This window comes from Maylandia zebra, linkage group LG7 (genome assembly GCF_041146795.1).
Source record: "Maylandia zebra isolate NMK-2024a linkage group LG7, Mzebra_GT3a, whole genome shotgun sequence".
NCBI classification, from domain to species: Eukaryota; Metazoa; Chordata; class Actinopteri; order Cichliformes; family Cichlidae; genus Maylandia; species Maylandia zebra.
The window spans coordinates 60,653,243-60,672,644 of record NC_135173.1 but is presented as its reverse complement, the minus strand read 5'-3'; the positions used below and the strand labels follow the sequence as shown (position 1 = coordinate 60,672,644).

General features: G+C 39.3%; 1 protein-coding gene across 1 annotated transcript in view; it reads right to left on the bottom strand.

Moving 5' to 3' along the window:
• lonp2 (lon peptidase 2, peroxisomal) overlaps positions 1–18,959 on the bottom strand; it is a 29,759-nt gene extending 10,800 nt beyond the window's left edge. Inside the window, exons 1-13 of the mRNA XM_004564584.3 lie at positions 18,602–18,959; positions 17,140–17,275; positions 15,500–15,613; positions 13,689–13,820; positions 12,898–13,020; positions 12,652–12,812; positions 12,360–12,454; positions 11,238–11,356; positions 10,973–11,112; positions 7,579–7,720; positions 7,109–7,259; positions 6,675–6,801; positions 5,946–6,085 (exon numbers count right to left, since the gene is read on the bottom strand). Of these exons, the coding sequence (XP_004564641.3) occupies positions 5,946–6,085; positions 6,675–6,801; positions 7,109–7,259; positions 7,579–7,720; positions 10,973–11,112; positions 11,238–11,356; positions 12,360–12,454; positions 12,652–12,812; positions 12,898–13,020; positions 13,689–13,820; positions 15,500–15,613; positions 17,140–17,275; positions 18,602–18,834 (1,813 nt within the window). The 5' untranslated portion in view covers positions 18,835–18,959. The remainder of the gene's footprint in view (positions 1–5,945; positions 6,086–6,674; positions 6,802–7,108; positions 7,260–7,578; positions 7,721–10,972; positions 11,113–11,237; positions 11,357–12,359; positions 12,455–12,651; positions 12,813–12,897; positions 13,021–13,688; positions 13,821–15,499; positions 15,614–17,139; positions 17,276–18,601) is intronic.
• Between the last annotated feature and the right edge of the window lie 443 nt (positions 18,960–19,402).

The window sequence follows — 19,402 nt, the reverse complement described above, 5'->3', positions numbered from 1 at the left end:
ATTTCTTAAGAAATTAAGCATCTTTATTAAGCTCTTATTTATACATGTCTACACATTAATAGACACCGAGTGCTCTGAGACATTTATAGTCTTCTACTTCTGCTTCCATCGGTTTGCAATTTAAACTCCCAGCCTTTCAGGTTGTTATGAACGGCTTATATTTCTAACATTTTGTGATGTAAAAGTGAACCATGTTTTTTTTTTTTTTTTTTTTTAATTTTCTGTTTGATGGAAGGACTTAAGACACGAGTTATTTAAACAATTCTAAATGACCGTGTGATGGCCATAGTACTTTATGTGGGCCAAATGTGTTAAGGATAATGTTTATCAATGTAAAATTGCAAAGAACCTTTGAATAGATTATAACATTTTGTAAACAGATACCTCAGAAGCTGTACTGGTAGATCTATGTATGTAAGGTAAAACTTTCCACAGTACTTCCACTTAAGTAGCTAAACACATAAAGTCACGCTTACCAATAATCCACTGCTCCTTGAAAAAAAGTAGCACAAACAGACAACTGACTGAGCAATGATAAGTAGAGCTACCCGAGGCCGAGACTCAAGCAGAAGAAAATTAAAAGTTGTTGTTTTTGTGGCTCGAAAAATTAAAGAAAGTATGTTTAATAATTCAACAAGACCCGCACCTTCAACACATGTACATTCAAATTTTGGAACAGGCTCAACATTGCTGCTGTTCAATAGTTTTTATCCGTTTGAAAAAGTCATTTTACGGTTTTAATGTTTCCAGCTGATAAGGAGAATGAGTGCGTTTCAAATGAGCGTCCAAAGGCTTTAAACATCTGCTTTGTCTGTAACGACAGTATCAAACTACAGAGCATTGTTTTTACTAAAATTCAACATTTTCCGATGAAAATTTGGCTACTTTTTTTTTTCTTTACTGTAACACCCACCTCAATGCCATTTTTAGGATATTCTTGGTGATCACATTTTTTTCATATTTATGCTTTTGGCACTGAGGGTATCTAATACGCATGTTGTCACTGTGTTTGTACTACCAGCTGTGAGGGCTCTGCTTTTGCTTTGAGCAGTCTGTTTTTATTTTGTCTCGTGAGTGTGTGTGTTTTTCAAACGAGATCCTCGTCAGTTTGATTTTGTTACCACAAACTTTGTGTGAAGTTCACAACAGAGGTAAAGAGATTTAAACACCCCAGTTTAAGGAGGCAGGCAGGGGTTGGACCACCTGCACAGGACAGGTGAAGCAGAGAGTGTCGGGGGGAGATGTGCAACAGAAGCAGAGGGAACATTTTACAAGATGATAAATGGCAGATTTAGATGATTAAGGATTTGTTGACAAGATTAAAAGACACGTCCGTCAGAGTTCAACAACATTACAGTTTGATTAAATAAAAAAGTTTTTAGACTACACAAGGTTCATTTTCTCCTCTGATAGTAATCATATTAAACATTCAAGAAAGAAAGAGTATAAAGAAAAATAGTAAATGTGTGTCTAATTAAACTCTTCCTGTGAGCCTTACATCATCCTTTAATATGTTTGGTGTTACAAACTTGAAGAAGCACAGAAAAGATCATCAGACATTAATCTAATCAGTTTTCAGCCTTCATTCATATTGAAAAGTTGAAATCTTCCCTGCTAGACCCAAGTGCAGCGTTTAACACCGTCGGCCATAACATTTTATTACAGCTATTATTAAATGGAGAGTCCTCTTCACACACTGAGGTTAATTATGAAGCTCCACAGGCTTCTGTGCAAAGACCAGTTCTGTTTACATTATACGTGCTTTAGAAGACATAGCATACCACAGGTCAGCTCAGCAACATTTCGACTTTGGCTTGTTTTTTCTGGTTAACGTTAATTACGTAATTTAGAATTAAAGTTGAGTGTTTTTAGCATTTAGGATGGCCGTGGCGAGTAACTCAAGTGCTGTAAACATTTCATGAAACCTCATCAAAAGTTATCTGAGTTGGAAGGGTGGCTGTTAATAAGCCATTCTTAAGGAAGGAGAACAGAGAAAAATAAGGCTGAGGTGTGCCAAATTACACAAGAAATTGACTGGAAAAAGAAATCAGCTGTAATATGTCTTATGGAGTAATGAATCCAAATTTGAAATATGCATGGAAGAGGTCCGAAGAGAGATACAACAGTGAATGTCTATAGCCGTCTTTAACACAGCATGGATACTCTACCGTGCTTTGAGGCTGGATTTCAGCCAGTGTTGTTGGAGCTCTTATCCAAATTAATCAAATTATGAATGTAGAAAAGTTCCACCAGATTTTGATCGACCATGTAATACCACGTAGTGTCTGATTGGCTTCAACTTCATTTTTCAGTACGACAATGATCGCAAACATACTGCCAATGTAGTCAAAGTATGCCTGGATGAAACAACGCATCAGTCATGGATTGATCTCTCCAGGGTTCGAACCTCAAGATAATCGAAGCAGTGTGGGATCATCTTGACAGAAAACAAAACAAAAGGCAGCCAGCATCCAAAGAAGAGTCTCGGATGTCTTTCAAGAAGCCTGCAGAACTAAGAAATTACAAGAAAGCTTACCTATTAGAGTTTAAGCTGTGTTGAAGAATGAAAGGCAGCTTTAACTGGACAAAAGGGGGAAAAAAATCCCACATTGACAGCTAACTCAAGAGACAAAAAGCATTAGAACTCAAGTCATTACCTTACTTAAGGATAAATAAGTTAATTAATTACATTAATGCATAAGCAGAAAATAACCTACAGTAACTGCTTTGCGATATGGAAGTGCAAAAGACAACTGAAAGGGAGGATAGTTTCTATATATGTGGTTTCTATTAAGGGACAGAGGAACGATAAGAAATCAAGGACAAGGAGTGTGGTGTAGATAAGTGAGGAAATCCGATCATTACTACAAATTTAGTTGAAATTTAAATATTTTAACTATGGTGCCTCCTGTGAGGGCTGTCTGTTTTCCACATTCTGCAACGGTAAAATACGACTTAGAGGCGGATATTTGTTTTACTTTATGGGCAACAGTTGTTCTTGCTGTTGACAAAACTCGCCTCATGGTTGACTCTGAGAAAAAAACTCTTTCCCACAGAGGGGAATAAACTTATTCGAATATGAGCTTTTTTCCACTAAGACTTGTTTTATGGGGAGATGTACGAAATTATTTACCGGGTTACAAGCAATGATAATATCGGATGTTGACTCCTCAGCGTCATCATTTTCTATCTATTGAGAAATCCCATTGTAAAAGTAATGAAGAAAAAAACTATTCTGTCGTCTCACTCCTCCTTGACCCGCGGTGTGTGTGTGTGTGTGTGTGTGTGTGTGTGTGTGTGTGATCGGCGGCGTAGTTTGAACGGAATGCTGACATAATATTCACGGATTCTTCCTCGCGATTGGTAGAACTGTCACAGATATCGACTCCCCTTCCGTTTCTTCTCTCATTTTATCCTAGTCTAGCGAAGCATCTGTTTTTCGCATCTTTCTCTTGACAATACCAATAGTTAGAGAGGGTTGGTTTTTTTTTTTGATTGCCTTCTTGCGAACGCCGTCTGTTTTCCACATTCTGCAACGGTAAAATATGGCTTTGAGACGGGTATTTGTTTTACCAAATGGACAATTGCTGTCTGACCTTGTTCTTGCTGTTGACAAAACTCTCCTCATGGTTGACTCTTTCCCACAGAGGGGGGGTGCTTTAATAAACTTATTCGAATATGAGCTTTTTTCCCCGCTAAGACTTGTTTTATGGGGAGATGTAAGAAACCGGGTTACAAGCAATGATAATATCGGATGTTGACTCCTCAGCGGATCAACATTTTCTATCTATTGAGAAAACCCATTGTAAAAGTACCCGCGGTGTGTGTGTGTGTGTGTGGGTGTGTGTGTGTGTGTGTGTGAAACAAGATCGCCTGTCGCTGGTTTGTTTTTTCAGTCTCTTGTAAAAAGGACTCTCAAAAGGAAAAGTAGTATTCACTAAGCGGTATTTATTCATTTTTTACACATAGGCAGCCTGTAGGTTACAAGCGGATAGAAAGTTCTTCTTTTCATCACAAGCTATGGTGTATCTTAAAGGTTTTTTACAGCGTCTGTATTATAGGAAAATAAAATTACTATTGAAATCTCTACAGGAAGTCACTCTTTATTTCCATTACAAACGCCGGTGCAGCTTAAGAAAGTAAAATTACATCCGCTCTGTCTCTCTATACATCACAGAATCAGCTGCTGCATCACCGCTGTGCTTAGGGAACATGACGCAACAGGTCTGAAAATGACTAGACACTTCCGGAGTATTTCCGGTAGGGTCATAAGGTCCGGATCGAGATTGAATATGTCATATTCAAAACCTTCTTCTTTGGGAGAGCAGATCTCATCGGACACAGGAACGCTGCAGAAGGAAATCCATCTTGTGTCTGTGACTTAGAAATTGTGACGGACTCCTCTCTCTGCTTTTTTATTCCCCTCCAACAGATGGCGCGCTTCCGGAGGTTTCCCCCTCCCTCTAAAAACTTTTTTTCCCAACAACAGATGACGCGCTTCCGGAGGTTTTCCCCCTCCCTCTAAAAACTTTTTTTTTTCCCCAACAACAGATGACGCGCTTCCGGGTTCACCCCTCCTTTCTCGGGGTGCAATTCGTTACGGTTAGCAACAGATGGCGCGCTTCCGGGGTCCGCCCCCCTTTCTCAGGATATAATTCGTCACGCGGGGGGTTTCCCACCCCCCTTTCTCCGGATACGATTCGTCACGCGGGGGTTTCCCACGGAGGGGAGGGGCGGGAGGTCAAAAGGTCGTGATTAGGGCCATCAATCACTTCGGATCAAATTTTGTCATAAGCTGTATGGGAATAACTCTCTAATATTCCATTCTGAAGTGCCTTCTTTCACCTGCACAAAATCTCAGAGAGCTGCTAAAACACTAGTCCTTGTTTCTATTTTAGTTATAGGCTGGTTTGTTGTATTTAACAGAGGAAAACCCAACAACCATAATACCCCCTATGAGCAAGCACTTTGGCGACAGGGGGAAGGAAAAACTCCCCTTTAACAGGAGGAAAGCTCCGGCATAACCAGGCTCAGGGAGGGGCAGCCATCTGACGCGACCGGTTGGGGAGCGACATGGAACACAGGTTAAAAGACAGGATTAACACCCTACAATAATACATGCCTCAGAATGCTAAATGTTAGACTTCATGGCAGTACAATTAGAAAAAGGTTGAACAAGTATGGCTTGTTTTTGGAAAAAAACAAACATGTAGCATATCTGCACAAACACTTCATACCAGCTGTCAAGCACAGAATTGGACGGGTGACTGGATTGGATTTGGGTTTGTTCTGCTACCACAGAACCTGAGCACCTGAGCATTGAGTGGACTATGAACTCCTCAGTACACCAAATTTGTTTAGAGTCAAAAGTGAGACCATCTGTCCAACAGCTAAAACTGGGCTCAAATGATGCAACAGGACAATGACCCCAAGCTCTCGAGCAAATTCCACCACAATATGAGAGACTGATGAAGTCATACAGGAAAGAATTACTTTAAGGTACTGCTCCTAAAGGAGGTTCTAAAAGCTACTGAATCACAGGGTGAACTTCATTTTACAGGACCTATGAAAAACTCTTTTTTTACATGGCAGTATGGTCTTCAAATACATAAAAGAAAAACCCTTAAAGCAACAAAGCCTAAACACTCTGGTCAAAAAGGCATTAGCAAAATCTTTTTGTCATAATAAGTAAGTAAATAAATAAATAAATTTATAAAATAAATAAGTCCAGTGATGAGTGTTTCATTTTGCTATTATTACTGAAATAAATCTGTGTTAACTAAGATGCTCTTTTCTGTTGTACTTCATCTTTCAATATTTGTAATGACTCAACATTTGGTATTTAATGCACAAGCTTTGTTAGTGTGTAGCTCTGTGCTGTTCTGCAGCTAAAGCTTCAAATTAAATTCCACAGCCCGACCAAGATGGAAGGTTCAGACCCTCACCTCCATGCTGTTTTGAGTTTTCAGGGGTCAAAGTCTCTGTCTTGGTGAGTGTGTGACCCTCGGCAACCTTGACAGCTACAGCTCGGCAGATCGCCCCGATCTTCCTTTCTAGTGAGCGCACACCTGCTTCTCGGGTGTACCTAAAAGAGGAAGAACAAACAGAAGGACAAATAACAGATGACTAAAACACAGCTGTCACTGAGAGTCACAGTGTGATCAGGTAGGGTTAAAAACTTGGCAACACTCTGACTGTTAGTCATGTACTTGCTCTTTGTTTTGTCCTGTAACTGTAATCACCTGAAAACCTGAGAACCCGTCTCTCTCCTTTTTGAAATGTGTTTTATTTTCTTATTTGTTTGCAAAAGAGATCTACCCAGATCAACCTATATATTTTCTATTTTTTGCACACTAACCAGACTGCCTCTGCATGTCAGAAAGACATGTGAACCTGTGATACGTATTCTACATGTAAGTTTACTTTTATAAAATTATGTCTGTCGAGTCTCTTTTAAATGAAGAAGCTATAACAATCATTCTCACAGATCAACGGTCACTGAACAAATCATCTCTCTCACAATTTCATTGTTGAAAATTCACACGTGTTTCAGTGTGTTTCACCACCAGTATCTGACACTGATGCCGCTGTGTGCTGCCGTTAACATAAAGCTTAAACGGCTATGCAGTCTTACAGTCTTAGGTGACGATGACTGAGTTTGTGTGAGATTGTACCTGCTGATTATGTCCGGTGTGGTGCTCTGAGGTATATGCAGCTGTTGAGGGGTTAACCCATGCTGCTCCAGCTGGTTTGGAATCAGGTGGCGGTGAGCAATCTCCACCTTCTCCTCCTGGGTGTAGCCTGAAACAACAGTAATAAAGAAAAACAACAACAACAACAACAAAACAGGGAGATCAGATGCTAGGTTTCACTCTGGTCTTAAAATGACTCATAATTTGTATCTTTCAGATTTGGATTATGTCATGTCCTTTGAGGAACACAGGTGCCCATTTAACAGGAAAATATTTTTTCTTTTAATTGGAAACTTTTTGGACTTCTATAGTGGAGTTCTGGGAACGTATTTTCAATAAAATAGAAACCCTCTTGTTATGATAACCTCTGATAAATCTGCTGAGATATTTCGTCAGAACAAAGTGACTAAACCCACCTGGTACCTCCAGCACCTCCATCCTGTCAAGCAGGGCCGGGGGAATGGTCGCTGTAGTGTTTGCTGTAGCGATGAAGAGCACTTGTGAGAGGTCAAAGGCCACATTCAGGTAATGGTCTGTGAAGCCGTGGTTCTGCTCTGGGTCCAGGACCTTAGCGTGCACACAGAAACCCTTTTATTTTGTGTGTGTGTGTGTTTTTTGTAAACTGTGCAAACTGCAGTAAGTGGGAACTTTGTGGCATCATGGGGCAGGAATACTAATAACACTTGTGTTATTATGAAAATTATTATGTGTTGTAGTGGTTAATTAGGTAGCTATAGCAACCAATTGGTGGATACGGTATGTTGCATGTTTCTACTCGCTACTGACAATTAATCCTTCAAAACATTAAGGTTTTTTTTTAGGGAGTAAATAACCAGAGAAGACGTGATACTACATCACACGTAACCTGAGAGAGAAACAGACTGACCTCCAGCAGAGCAGCTGCAGGGTCCCCTTGCAGGCTCTTCCCCAGCTTGTCCACCTCATCCAGAAGGAAGACGGGATTATTGACGCCCACTGTCTTCAAACCATTGATAATGCGGCCGGGCATGCTCCCTACATATGTACGCCTGGAGACATGGCAAAGACACAAAATGATGCTCTACTCTGTGAACTTTTCAGTTTCAAGCAAACCAAAGGCTCACGATATACCCTAGAGATATGCACTGAATTACCAAGCAATAATATCTGAGAAAAAATAAACACAGATGCGACATTCTCTGTAGTGAATAAAGCTAATGCGAGCAAGCTTCAAGTGTTTGCTAGCATGTACTGGCTGAAAGCAGTTTGTGGGCTTCGAAAGTAGGAAATAAAAATGATTTAAATCACATAAGAACATCAGAAATATTTTTAAGTTGAACAAACTGTATAATCAATTGTTTGAAGAGTCTGGTCCTTATTTCTGCTGTTGGTAGGACATGCACATGTTTCTTATTTGGGTGTAAATATGTATGTGAGCCATTGATTTAAAACAACACGACCATCCACGTAACCCGAGATGAACTCTTTTGCCCCATTCGCCTCTCTGCTCGCACAGAGACTCCAGACATGACACCCATAACAGTAACAAGAGGATCTGTGTGATGTGGTGAATGTGCTGGGCCACAATTTGTCTTCCAGTTGGTGACAACCTTTTAACACTTTCTAACAAACACAGATTACCAGTGACCTCTCTTTATTTTACAGAAAAACAAAGCTTATATTTACATAAGGTCATCTACATAAAAGTAAAAGTCCAAGTCAGAAGAAAACAAAACCAACAAATGTGCCGAATACTTTCAGACTACTGTCCGAATCCATTTATGTCCTTTATCCTTCATTTAAATTAAACCCAAGTGGACTTTAAGGGATGCTTGAATGATATCAGCAGGCTTTCCCAAGAAATTTCATTACATCTTAGTACAGGTTTTGGACTTAATAAAATAAAAAAGACACTATTTTACTCTAGCTTTCCCAGTGGGGAGTGTTAAGGAAAAACTTGGGATAAAATACATGATTTTTCATAGTGAGCTTCATTATTTGTGAGTGTGATTTATAAACAGAGATGGGCAGTAACGCGTAATCTGATTACTTTTTTCAGGTAACGAGTAAAGTAAGGGATTACTATTGCAAAAACGGTAATTAGATTACCGTTACTTTCCCGTAGGAACGCTGTGTTACTGCGTTACTAAAACCGTGATTTTTTTTTGCGAGAGTGTCTCATGACAGTGACGTAAGCGAGTGCGACATTCGTGATAACAGCTGTGTGCAGATCAACAGTGGATCATATATCGAGTGTGGGAGAGAGTATGAGCGTGCAGCGTTTAAAGCGTGGAAGTACTGACCTTACTTTGAGTTTGATTCCATAAAAAGTGACAAAAACATTAGCGTCCGTTGTGCGTGGGAAGAAAACTTCTTTTTACAGCGAAAAAAACCCCTAAACTTCCAAGCAAGCACCGAGTGTGGTACCACGTAATGGGAAACTCACAGAGAAACTCGCGGATTCTTCCACTGACCGCTGCGGCACACCTGCACCAGAGCACACCTCCGCCTACCTACTCCTGCTTTACAGGTGAAAATAGAGCAAAAGGACCGCTGAGTCTTTCATGTTATTTATTTTGTGTGTTTTACTTGCATCTATGTGAAAGACTGAGTGTAAACACACAAAAAAAATATATTTTATGTGCTGGAATGTGTAGAAAATAGGTTTAAATGTTAAACAAATTTCTTCCAGTCAGAGAATGTTGCATATAATTTCATTTTTGCTTTCTACATAAATTTAAAAGATTAAAACTAATAAAACAAGTTTTAAAAAGAGACGTTTCCATTTGATTACATTTTGTATGATGGATTGTAGAAAAAGTAGAATTGGGCTGAAAGATCTATCACTTTATCACCTACTCAGGTTGTAAATCGTGTTTTTAAAAAGTAACTAAGTAACTAAGTAATTAATTACTTTTGAAAATAAGTAATCAGTAAAGTAACGGGATTACTTTTTGGGGGGGAGTAATCGGTAATTAGTTACTTATTACTTTTTTCAAGTAACTTGACCAACACTGTTTATATAGCATCAAATGTTACGCGAGCTTGTGTTTTTGCTCCACCACACGTCCACGGAGCAATTTAAGTCCCAGCATGAAAACAATATACTCAAGCACATTTCTCTAGTCACTTTAAAAGAGTTCTACATAACAAGACTACAGTAATAGAATAGAATAGGATAGATTTTATTGTCACTGTTACAAGAACAATGAAAGGCTGTTTGGCACGAATCCTGCCTAAGAAAAAAGAACAAAGATCTACCTGTTAAATTTTACAATTACATATTGCTTTATATTTATTTATATTGCACTTATTTAGAGTTTCGCTCATGCACACCTTCACAAAGTTCCTAATTCCAAAGATGCAATATCCATTTGTGACTGGTAGGGCCACTGTGAGCCTGCAGTGTAGTCAGTGGACACATTAGTGTCAACAACTGGTGCAAAAGTTTGAATATGACGACGAAAGACAAAGGGAGCATTTACCTGCATTATCTTAGTTTTCAGGGGTGCTCCTTGGTGGAATCATCCAGTAATATATTATTATTTTAGTTCAGGAATTAAAATACTGGCACATTCAGCTGGTGTCCTAAGTCTGGAATTTGTATCTTTACCCTACTTTTAAAAAATTACGCTGCAGGGAAACAGGGATTTAAATAAAAATGCAGACTCTATTCCAAAGAAAGCAACACGCTTTGTGTGGGTGGGTGTGAGTAGACCACGGATCTCAAACTCCAATCCTCAAGGGCCGGTGTCCTGAAACCTTTCCATGTGTCCCTGTTGCAACACACAGTAGTAGTTCATTGGTAAAAGAGTATAGAACTTGACTGCATGCTGAGGTGGCAATTCAGCCATTTGATTTATGTTACAGCAGCTCATGAGTGAATGAACATGACGCAATAAAAGCACTTTTGTCATTTTTCCAAATATTTACCGGTAAATTTCCTTAAAATTACTTGAATAGGGTTGGGGGTTGCCACTTCAGCATGCAGTCAAGTTCTATAGAGTCTTGCTAATGACCTACTAATTGTATTCAGATGTTTTTGAACAGGGACACATGGAAAAGTTTAAATTAACTAGTCCACAGCCACAATAACAATCAGTGTCCAGACGAACAGAATCAGCTGTTCGTCTGTTAAACCAGTTTTCTCTGGTAAAACGGTTAAAAAACTAGCATATCTCAGGTCTATTATTGTAGTTTGTATTTTTTGGGGGTTGTTGCTATACATGGGCAACCTGAAAACTCACAGTCTACACTGTGGACACGAAACCTTCAGTTGCGTAACAATCTTATGAGCATACCTGTGTCCTCGGATGTCAGACTGGTCACAGACGCCTCCCAAAGCAATTCGGTGAAATTCTCTGCCCAGAGTTCGGGCAATCGAGCGTCCTACACTCGTCTTACCGACTCCAGGAGGGCCCACAAAACATAAGATGGGGCCCTAAAAACAGCAGATACAGCAGTATGAAACTCAAAGATTAATACATAACAAATGTAAGAAAAGTGCTTTGTGTAACACAAGATTTCATCTTTAAGCATCCGTAGACTGGGATATTAAGGAAGCACCTTGAGTGATGTCTTCAGCTGCCTGACAGCTAAATACTCCAGGACGCGTCTCTTCAGCTTGTTCATGGCGTAGTGATCGTTGTCCAATAGGGTACGTGCAGCTCGGATGTCCAGGCAGTCTAGAAGGTTTAAGTGTTTTAGGTGAGTTAAATGGACAGGCTCTTATATAGCACTTTTCTACTCTGAGCACTCAAACCGCTTCATACAACTAATTCATTCACCCAATCACACAAGCACTTTTTCTAAACTGTTAAGTGCTCACTATCTAACATTCATACACATTCATTCACACTCCGATGGATGAATCGGAGAGCAACATGGGGTTAGTATCTTGCCCAAGGATATTTGGCATGCAGACTGGAGGAGCCTGGGATAGAACCACCAACCTTCCGGTTAGTAGCTGACCTGCTCTAGTAGCAATTTGAATGTGAGACCAAAGAAACATACACAGACATCAAAAACCAGGTAGACAATTTGCCCCACAGTGGTTTGGCAAATTTTAGAGGTCCATCAATCAGATGTCAGAGAGCAGCGCATACTTTGGTTGTGACCTCTGACACTGCTGCTAAATGAACCCTTACCCTTAACATTTGGAGTCATTACTTATATTTGGTTACATGTTTACGCCTGCAATCAGCAGGGACAAACCAGAACAGTTCTTGTGAAATTCAAGCATTATTATGTATGCTGGGACGCTGTGTAGCGCCATTTAATTTGGCCTGATTCAGTCCACCCAACTAACTGTATGCGCAAAGTGGCTGGTTATGAATAGCCAATAACACTTCAATGAGTTACCAATACAACTCCAAGCTTTCAAATAATTGGTGTCCAGGATATGTTGACCTTAAAAATGTAGCTTAAAGAGTGCGAATCAAAACCCAAAGAGACTGAGAATGTTTATTTCATTTTGATTATTGTTTAAGAACGCATTAAAAAGATGACAGCCTTAATCAACGCAGTAGATGCTTTGACCTGGAAAGCAGACAGCTGCATATCAAAGCCTTCTCAATGTCAAAGTCTGTAAAGTTTTTACTGTCACTACTACGGCTCAGTGAAATCTACCAAACCCAAAGAGTTTAACTGAGCTGACGTCCATTAAAAGTTGTCTGCAGATTAATTTACCTTTGGTGCTTTTGCTCCATGGCAACTCCACCATCAGGTCCAAGTAGTTTCTGGTCAGGGCATACTCAGGCATTGACTGAGGCATCTTCTTCAATCTGACAGATTGAAGAGGAACATGAACAATCTAACTGAAGTATTTAAGGCTAATTACAGTACTGGATCATGTTTACACAGACACCAAACAGAGCCAGATCTAAACATGGTCTAAACAAGTAAAAGCAGCAGCATTATTTGTGTTTGTGAAGTATGCACAAATACACTTTATATTGTGTATATGTTGTATGAAATTTACCTTTTGAGTTCTTTCAGGCAAATTTTGAGGGCAGCTTCAGGCATGTTTGCCCCATGAACCTTCCTCTCCAAGGCTGCTGTGTCATCACCATCATCATCTTCATCCTCCTCATCCAGATTGAACTGTCGACCTGGGAACACTGTACCTTTCCGCACCAACACCTAAACAGAGGGGAATCCCAAATGTGAGCACGAGATTTGGAATGTAAATCACAGTGTGAACATACAAGGACTGCACATCTGTTACCCTCTTCTCATTATCAGGACTCGTCTTCCTGGTTTTCTGCAGCAGTTTTAGTCCCTCTATCTGTCTGGTCAGCATGGGCAGGGCCTTCTTAAAGCGCTCTTCCAAACTCAATGCATCCAGGACCTTCACAGCACATGGAAAACAACACATTTTATTTATTGTGAAGATTTATTGTTGAGGGAAAAAAAAGTCAAAAATCACATCAATGTGTGCTTTCATGCTAAAAAATAAAGCACTAAATCCTTAAATGGCAGAATAAGTGGAAAGTTCCTGTATTGCTTCAAAACCCCAACAAATAGTGACCTCTCTCTTTCTCCTCTAAGTATACTGTCAAATATTGTGGATATCAAGGACGTAGAACAGAAGGAAGAAGAGGAAAGAAAGGTAGAGGAAGAAAAAGAAAAGTAAGAAAATGTAAAAAGTGGAACAGTAGGAAGAAGTAGGAGGAGGAGTAAGAAGAAGAAGAAGAAGAAGACTAGAAGGAAAGAAGAAGGGGAGGAGGAAGAAGAAGAGTCCGCTTCCCTTTTACGTCCCAAGTAGTTGCCATATCAAAAGGATCACCATATTTCAGGATGTAGGATGCCCTTCCTGCAGTAAACCTAGGATTTACTGCAGGAGGGGCCACAAGTAGTTTGGGCTAAAATGGGTATTTGGCAAAAGCAGAGCAACTGAAGTTAGAACACTTGCAGAAACTGTTTGCATCAAGATTAAAACCTTTTTGATTTCTAAAAAATGAATAAAAACATGTTGGCTCTTCTAAAGCTTTGATTGTGTATACAGTTTGAATTCACCTGGAGTTTCTCCTTGTTTGAGGTGCGGATCATCGAGGCAACAACGTCAGGTAGAGTTTCCCTCGGCAGACTGTCCAAGAGGCGCCTGAACTTGGCCACGACTGGAACAGACATGTCTAACATACCTAACAACTACACACACACACACACACACACACACACACACACACACACGCACACGTGTAAATGTGTAAACAAAAACAAAAAAACACAATAAATCAAGTCCAACTGCATGTGTATGTTTTCATCTTCAGTCTGATCCATCACATCATGCTGCAGCACAGCACAGTTTACTTCTATATTACATTTTTAAAAAGTTGCCTGTTTCTTATTATTCTCAAAAATGTTCATATTTCACAGTTTGGTAAGTTTTGAAAATAATTGACAACAAGCTCTTACATAAACTGCCAATGCAAACATTGAGATGAAGTTTTTATAAGTAAAGGGCATACAGTGGCAGCTGCAATCTGCAGATCGCTTCATTGTAAAATGACACGCACAAACTTAGTTTGTACATAGATTTGTACATCCCACTCTGCTGGTTGGATGTGCAAACAGGGTTTAGGTGGAAAGGAAGTCAGGAGGAAACCCAACTTCCGACCTCAGTACAGAAGTCAGGATCTGATATATTCAAAGCAACATCTAGATGAAACAGCTGCTTTATGAGTTATTGTTGTGGATAGATGACACTTAAACTGAGCTGTATGGCCAAAGTTAATACTTGAGAGGAAAAAAAGTAGTTTGTGGTGAAAAAAAAAAACAACAACTAGCAAATATTTAAATATGACAGTAGAACTATATTAGGCTGTTTGGCAGCCAAAGCAGAGAAAAGATTCTAACCAGAAAATAACTGACAAGCTGTGGAGACAGCACACGCTGTGCGTGCACAGCAGCCTAAAAAATAATTCAGAATGACATGAGCTGTTCTACAAAATCATCTGCCAGATGAAAATAAATAAATAAATACATTTTTAAAAATCGAATAGTTGACTGGGTATCAACAATTAGTGTTTATTTAGCCATTTCATAATCTAAATAAAACTTTTTAAAACGTGCATTATAATTTAAGGGACTATTTTCAAATAACAATATAAATTTACTGAAGACGTGGCATTCCCTGTTTTTCCCCTCAAAAGTAATTTTTGTAAAAAAAAACAAAACAAAAAGCACATTCTGCTAAATTTAACAACACTTTCGCCAGCAGGGGGCAGCATTTTACCAGTAGGTGTTTTAAAAATGTTTTCCACTGCTTTTTCAATTCTGATGATTCTTTTTAACTATACCTCAATTTTCCACAAATCTAAACACGAATGTTCACAGTTTAGAGTATTTTAATGCAAAGTGGTATTTCATTAAAATACAGCCTGGCCCCAATCCAACTTCAGTTAATATTTCTTCAAGACAACACATGTTAAAGTCGTTTCAGTTGTTGTGTCTAATTTTTTTGCCTAAATTATATATATTTTTGAATATACAAACACATCATAGATTTTGCAGGCTGTGAAAAATCAAGAAATGTTTTAGTCCACATATAAAGTAATTTGCTGAATGCAAGTCTCTTTGTAGGCAACAGCTCTTGTGTGTATGTAACACTTTAGTGTATATTAAAGAACCCTCACATGTCCGTCAGTCATCACTCTTCAAGTCTGCACCGCCCTTTTGGCATTTTTTTCCTCCTTGCAAAGGCATTTTTGTTTTTAACTTAATCAGTTTTTCAAGACATGAATTTTTTTACGACCTCACTCTCTTAAATTCTTAAACACACACACACACACACACACGCGCACACACACACACACACACACACACACCTGTACAGCAGCCTGGTAGAACTTCTCCGACAGCTCCCCCAGCTCTCCATCATCTGTTGCGGTGGCATCTCTTTGTGGGGTCGTATACCGCTCCAACTGATCTAACTGCTTCACCTGTCATTTTTTTTTTTAAAATAAAAAGTGAGTCACATTGTGAGGCCACACATACTTGTGTATTGTGCATTTCTAATATGCTAAAACATGTTTCATTACTTTATTTAATGATGAAATGGTGTTATAAAAGTCATACACTAGATGATCTTGTTTAAATGCTGATAAAAGAACTTTTAATTCACACCGGGTAATAAAAATGTATTCTCACTATCACTCAATTTAATCCCATCTTAATAACTAGACAGTGGAGGTCAGTGATTACGCCGCAGTACAAGTGATGCGTTGGTTTTAGAAAAGTGAGCACTCCTACTCTGAATGGGCCAGCTGCACATGTGCTGGAAACCCCAAAACGGCCCCTGAAAGAGATACTACACAACGATCAGTGTCCACCCACATCTGCACAATTTGACTTTTAAATGATTTACAGAAAATCAAACGTGTAGTAATTCATGGAGGGAAACTGCCAAGACTTTCCGAATAAGGAATCCATCTTTCTATAGATGTAGATCTACGGAGCACGTATGAAATGCATCAGGCATCCTAAGCTGACTTGAAAGTTGTTGAATAGGAACAACTGTGTGTCTGTAGCTTCCCATGTGCACAAGGAGTTATAATCTCAGCCTTAGGCATGTCTGGCTGACTTGCCAACAAACTTTATTTCTGCAGCTTATAACTTCTGTTGAACCTCTTGCTGGACTTGGCAAGTAGTGGAATCAGGTGACCTTTAACTTCTCAGACTGATTTTTTGTTGGGTTTTTTTAGGGGATTTATAATGTTCAGCTATTGCTCCTTTTTCTCACTAATGCTACTTCTATTACTTGTGGGTTTGCATGATTTACAGTTCAGAAAATTCAATATTACACTTGACCTTGGTGCAGTCCTCCACTTTACTGCTTGAATCAAACCAATTTAAATCTAGTTTCCCCCTTTTTTAGTCAGATTTCTTCTGATGCGCTGGACCTTGGAAAAAGAAGGCTTGAGCAGCAGATGAGTGGGGCTTCTGTGCTGCCAGCTAGAGCTATGTGCCTGAGATTAGCATATTAAGGACCAAGCCATCTATTATTGGCATGATGTAAAGCTGAGAGTAGAAAACCAAATCAGAAGCAAAATGTTTGCAGCAGTCTGTGCAGAAATCTGAGCTTTTGGCTCACAGGGATCACTTGTACAGTATGGGAACCCCATTACCTGAAACTTTTGTCATGTTTACTATAAGCATAAAAAACATTAACAGTGTGTTTACAAAGAATATTGCTGTACAACAACAGGAAATAGCAAAACATTTCTTATTATCTACCCTCAGGCAACTAGTAAATACAGTGTTGCAGGAAAGAATACTTCTTACATTGACTAAATCAGAGTACATCATCAGTATGTAGTGATACTACTGCTTCGTTACAGGTACAAAACAGAACACTTATGATGACCACTGTCGCTCATTAAATAGACAGCACATCCAGAAACTTAGGTTTATCTTACAAAAAAAAATTGCTCCAATATTTTAACATCAAATCAAACCGACAGCTTACCTCTGCCAGGACAAAGGGTCGCTCTTTTAACAGACTCGATACACTGAATCGGCACAGTCCAGTGATGAGGAGGGTATAGTGAGGTTTGGGCCAGTTACTGCCCACTACCTGCACTGCAATCCCTGCTGTACCAATTCTACACAGACACACACAGAGAGAGAAAGAGAGTGTGTGACAGATGAGGTGGCCATTGAAAAGCAGTTCACTGAAAGGTTGCATTCTGCAGTACAACAAACTGTTCTGATTTTAAATGCTTGCAAAGCCTCAGTATTCACACCTCTGATCGTGTTGGAGCCTTTCACAGTGTCTTTTAAGCTTCATATAAGCAGCAAGTGTGCTGTAGTGTGTGGAAAATCAACCATCTGAGTTTCATTCAAACCCTGTTACATTTTAAGTATAAGCGCCAAACATTTACATGAGCAAGTGCAAGTATTTCCTGTCCTTCACTGCAGAGGATTATAAGGATTTATTCATTCCATCTCAAATCAATGTGGTCTTTCTGCTCAACTATCTCAGATTTTCCTAAAAAAAAAAGCTCTTAATTTTTTTCTTGAAAAATGGTCTGGTTTTTTTTGCACTTGGAAATAATGAGGGTGCATTACAGCATGAATATATCTCAGAAAATATTAAAGATAAAAGCCTTTAATTCAGTTATAATTATTACCTCAGTTATAATCAGAGCCTCACCTGGAAATGGCAGAATTGTGTTTCATTTGGATTAACTTACCCACTGATATCTTCTAGTATTTCAAGTATTTCTTCTACAGGTTTCATTTTGCAGTGTCACATATTTTTTTAGTGCATCTTTAAATATGGAACTTTATACAATTGCTTGATTTATTTTTCACATTTAAACTAGTCATATATATTTAAAAAAGCCTTAAATCATTCATTCAATCAAAATTGAAATCGTACATTTTTTTAGGGAAATCTGAGAAAATGTTCTACAATTTTTATGATTTAAGATAGCATGACCACCTTCCTCACAGATTAACTCAGTGTCGGACAAACCATCTTTTTCCTGGTAACCAATCTAGAGACAGGAACACGCTGTTTGGTAACCTACTGATCTGGAGTCCACTGATTAAAGGCTAAAGTCCGCTTCTCTGTGCTTGCCCGGCCGTTTCCGACTTCATGGCTACAGTAAAAGTGGAGATGTTTCTAGAACAAATAATAGTTTAAAAAAGGGGGGTAGGTAAAGTACATGCTCAAATATGCATTGAGTTTCGATTTACCCAATATTCAGTACATTTCCCCTGACGATGACACACACTACAGACGTCTAAACACATAAAATACTCCTGTGTACTGGAAATATATTTGATCTTCTTCCTTATCCTGCAGAGATGTTGTGACCTGTTACGTTTATGACAACTTGAAGGGGACCCATCAGCTGTATGTCACACCTCCACACAACAACCGTGTAAACCCACAGAAAGCTACACAGCTACAAGTTCATTACTTGTGCAACGTGGGGAGGTCGTCGGTGTCGTGCTCCGGGTCTCTGGTGTTAGGAATCACCCCTATGATGGTGCTTTTCAGCGAAGTCCCCTTCAGCAGCCGCTCTCGGACAAGGTGCATGTTCCGTGGGGAGTCCACGCTGAACCTGACCGTGGAGCCCGGGAGAAGAACTCCTTCGTGGGTCAGCAGCAACGGGAGACGGCTCGGTATCTGAATTGCACCGCCGGAGACCATTGTCCAGTTTTTGTTTTTTAAATGTCGGTGCCCAGTGACTGTTTTATAACACAACTTCAGTAAACACCTACTTGTTTTGCTGTTAAGTAGGCCAGCCGAGATCAAACACAAGACTTCCGGGTAGAACTTTCAAAATAAACCTCTCATTGATGCCCTGATGAGGACATTTAATTTCTATTGCAAAAAAGAGAACTCGTATTCGAAGCAATTTAAAAACTACAACGCAACTGGGAGTTTTTATACTCATTTTCAAACTATTTTTACATCCGAAAAAGCTTTTTTCTGTCATTCTCCCATATCGTAACTTCCTGTCGGAAGTTGTTGGATGGGCTACGGTGAATGCAGAGGGACAAACAACATGCGTTCGCATAATGATTTCAAAACAAAACAAAACAAAAAAACGAACTTTAGACTGAGTAAGCTTTCACGATTTTATTCGTTAATCTGTTTTCAGGGTGGAAGAAAATAAGAATTTTGAATAGTTGAATTGAATTGAATTGAATGCTTTAATGGCCATATGCAGGTTGCCCCGCAGAGGAATAGGACCCCCCCCCCCCCCCCCCCCCCG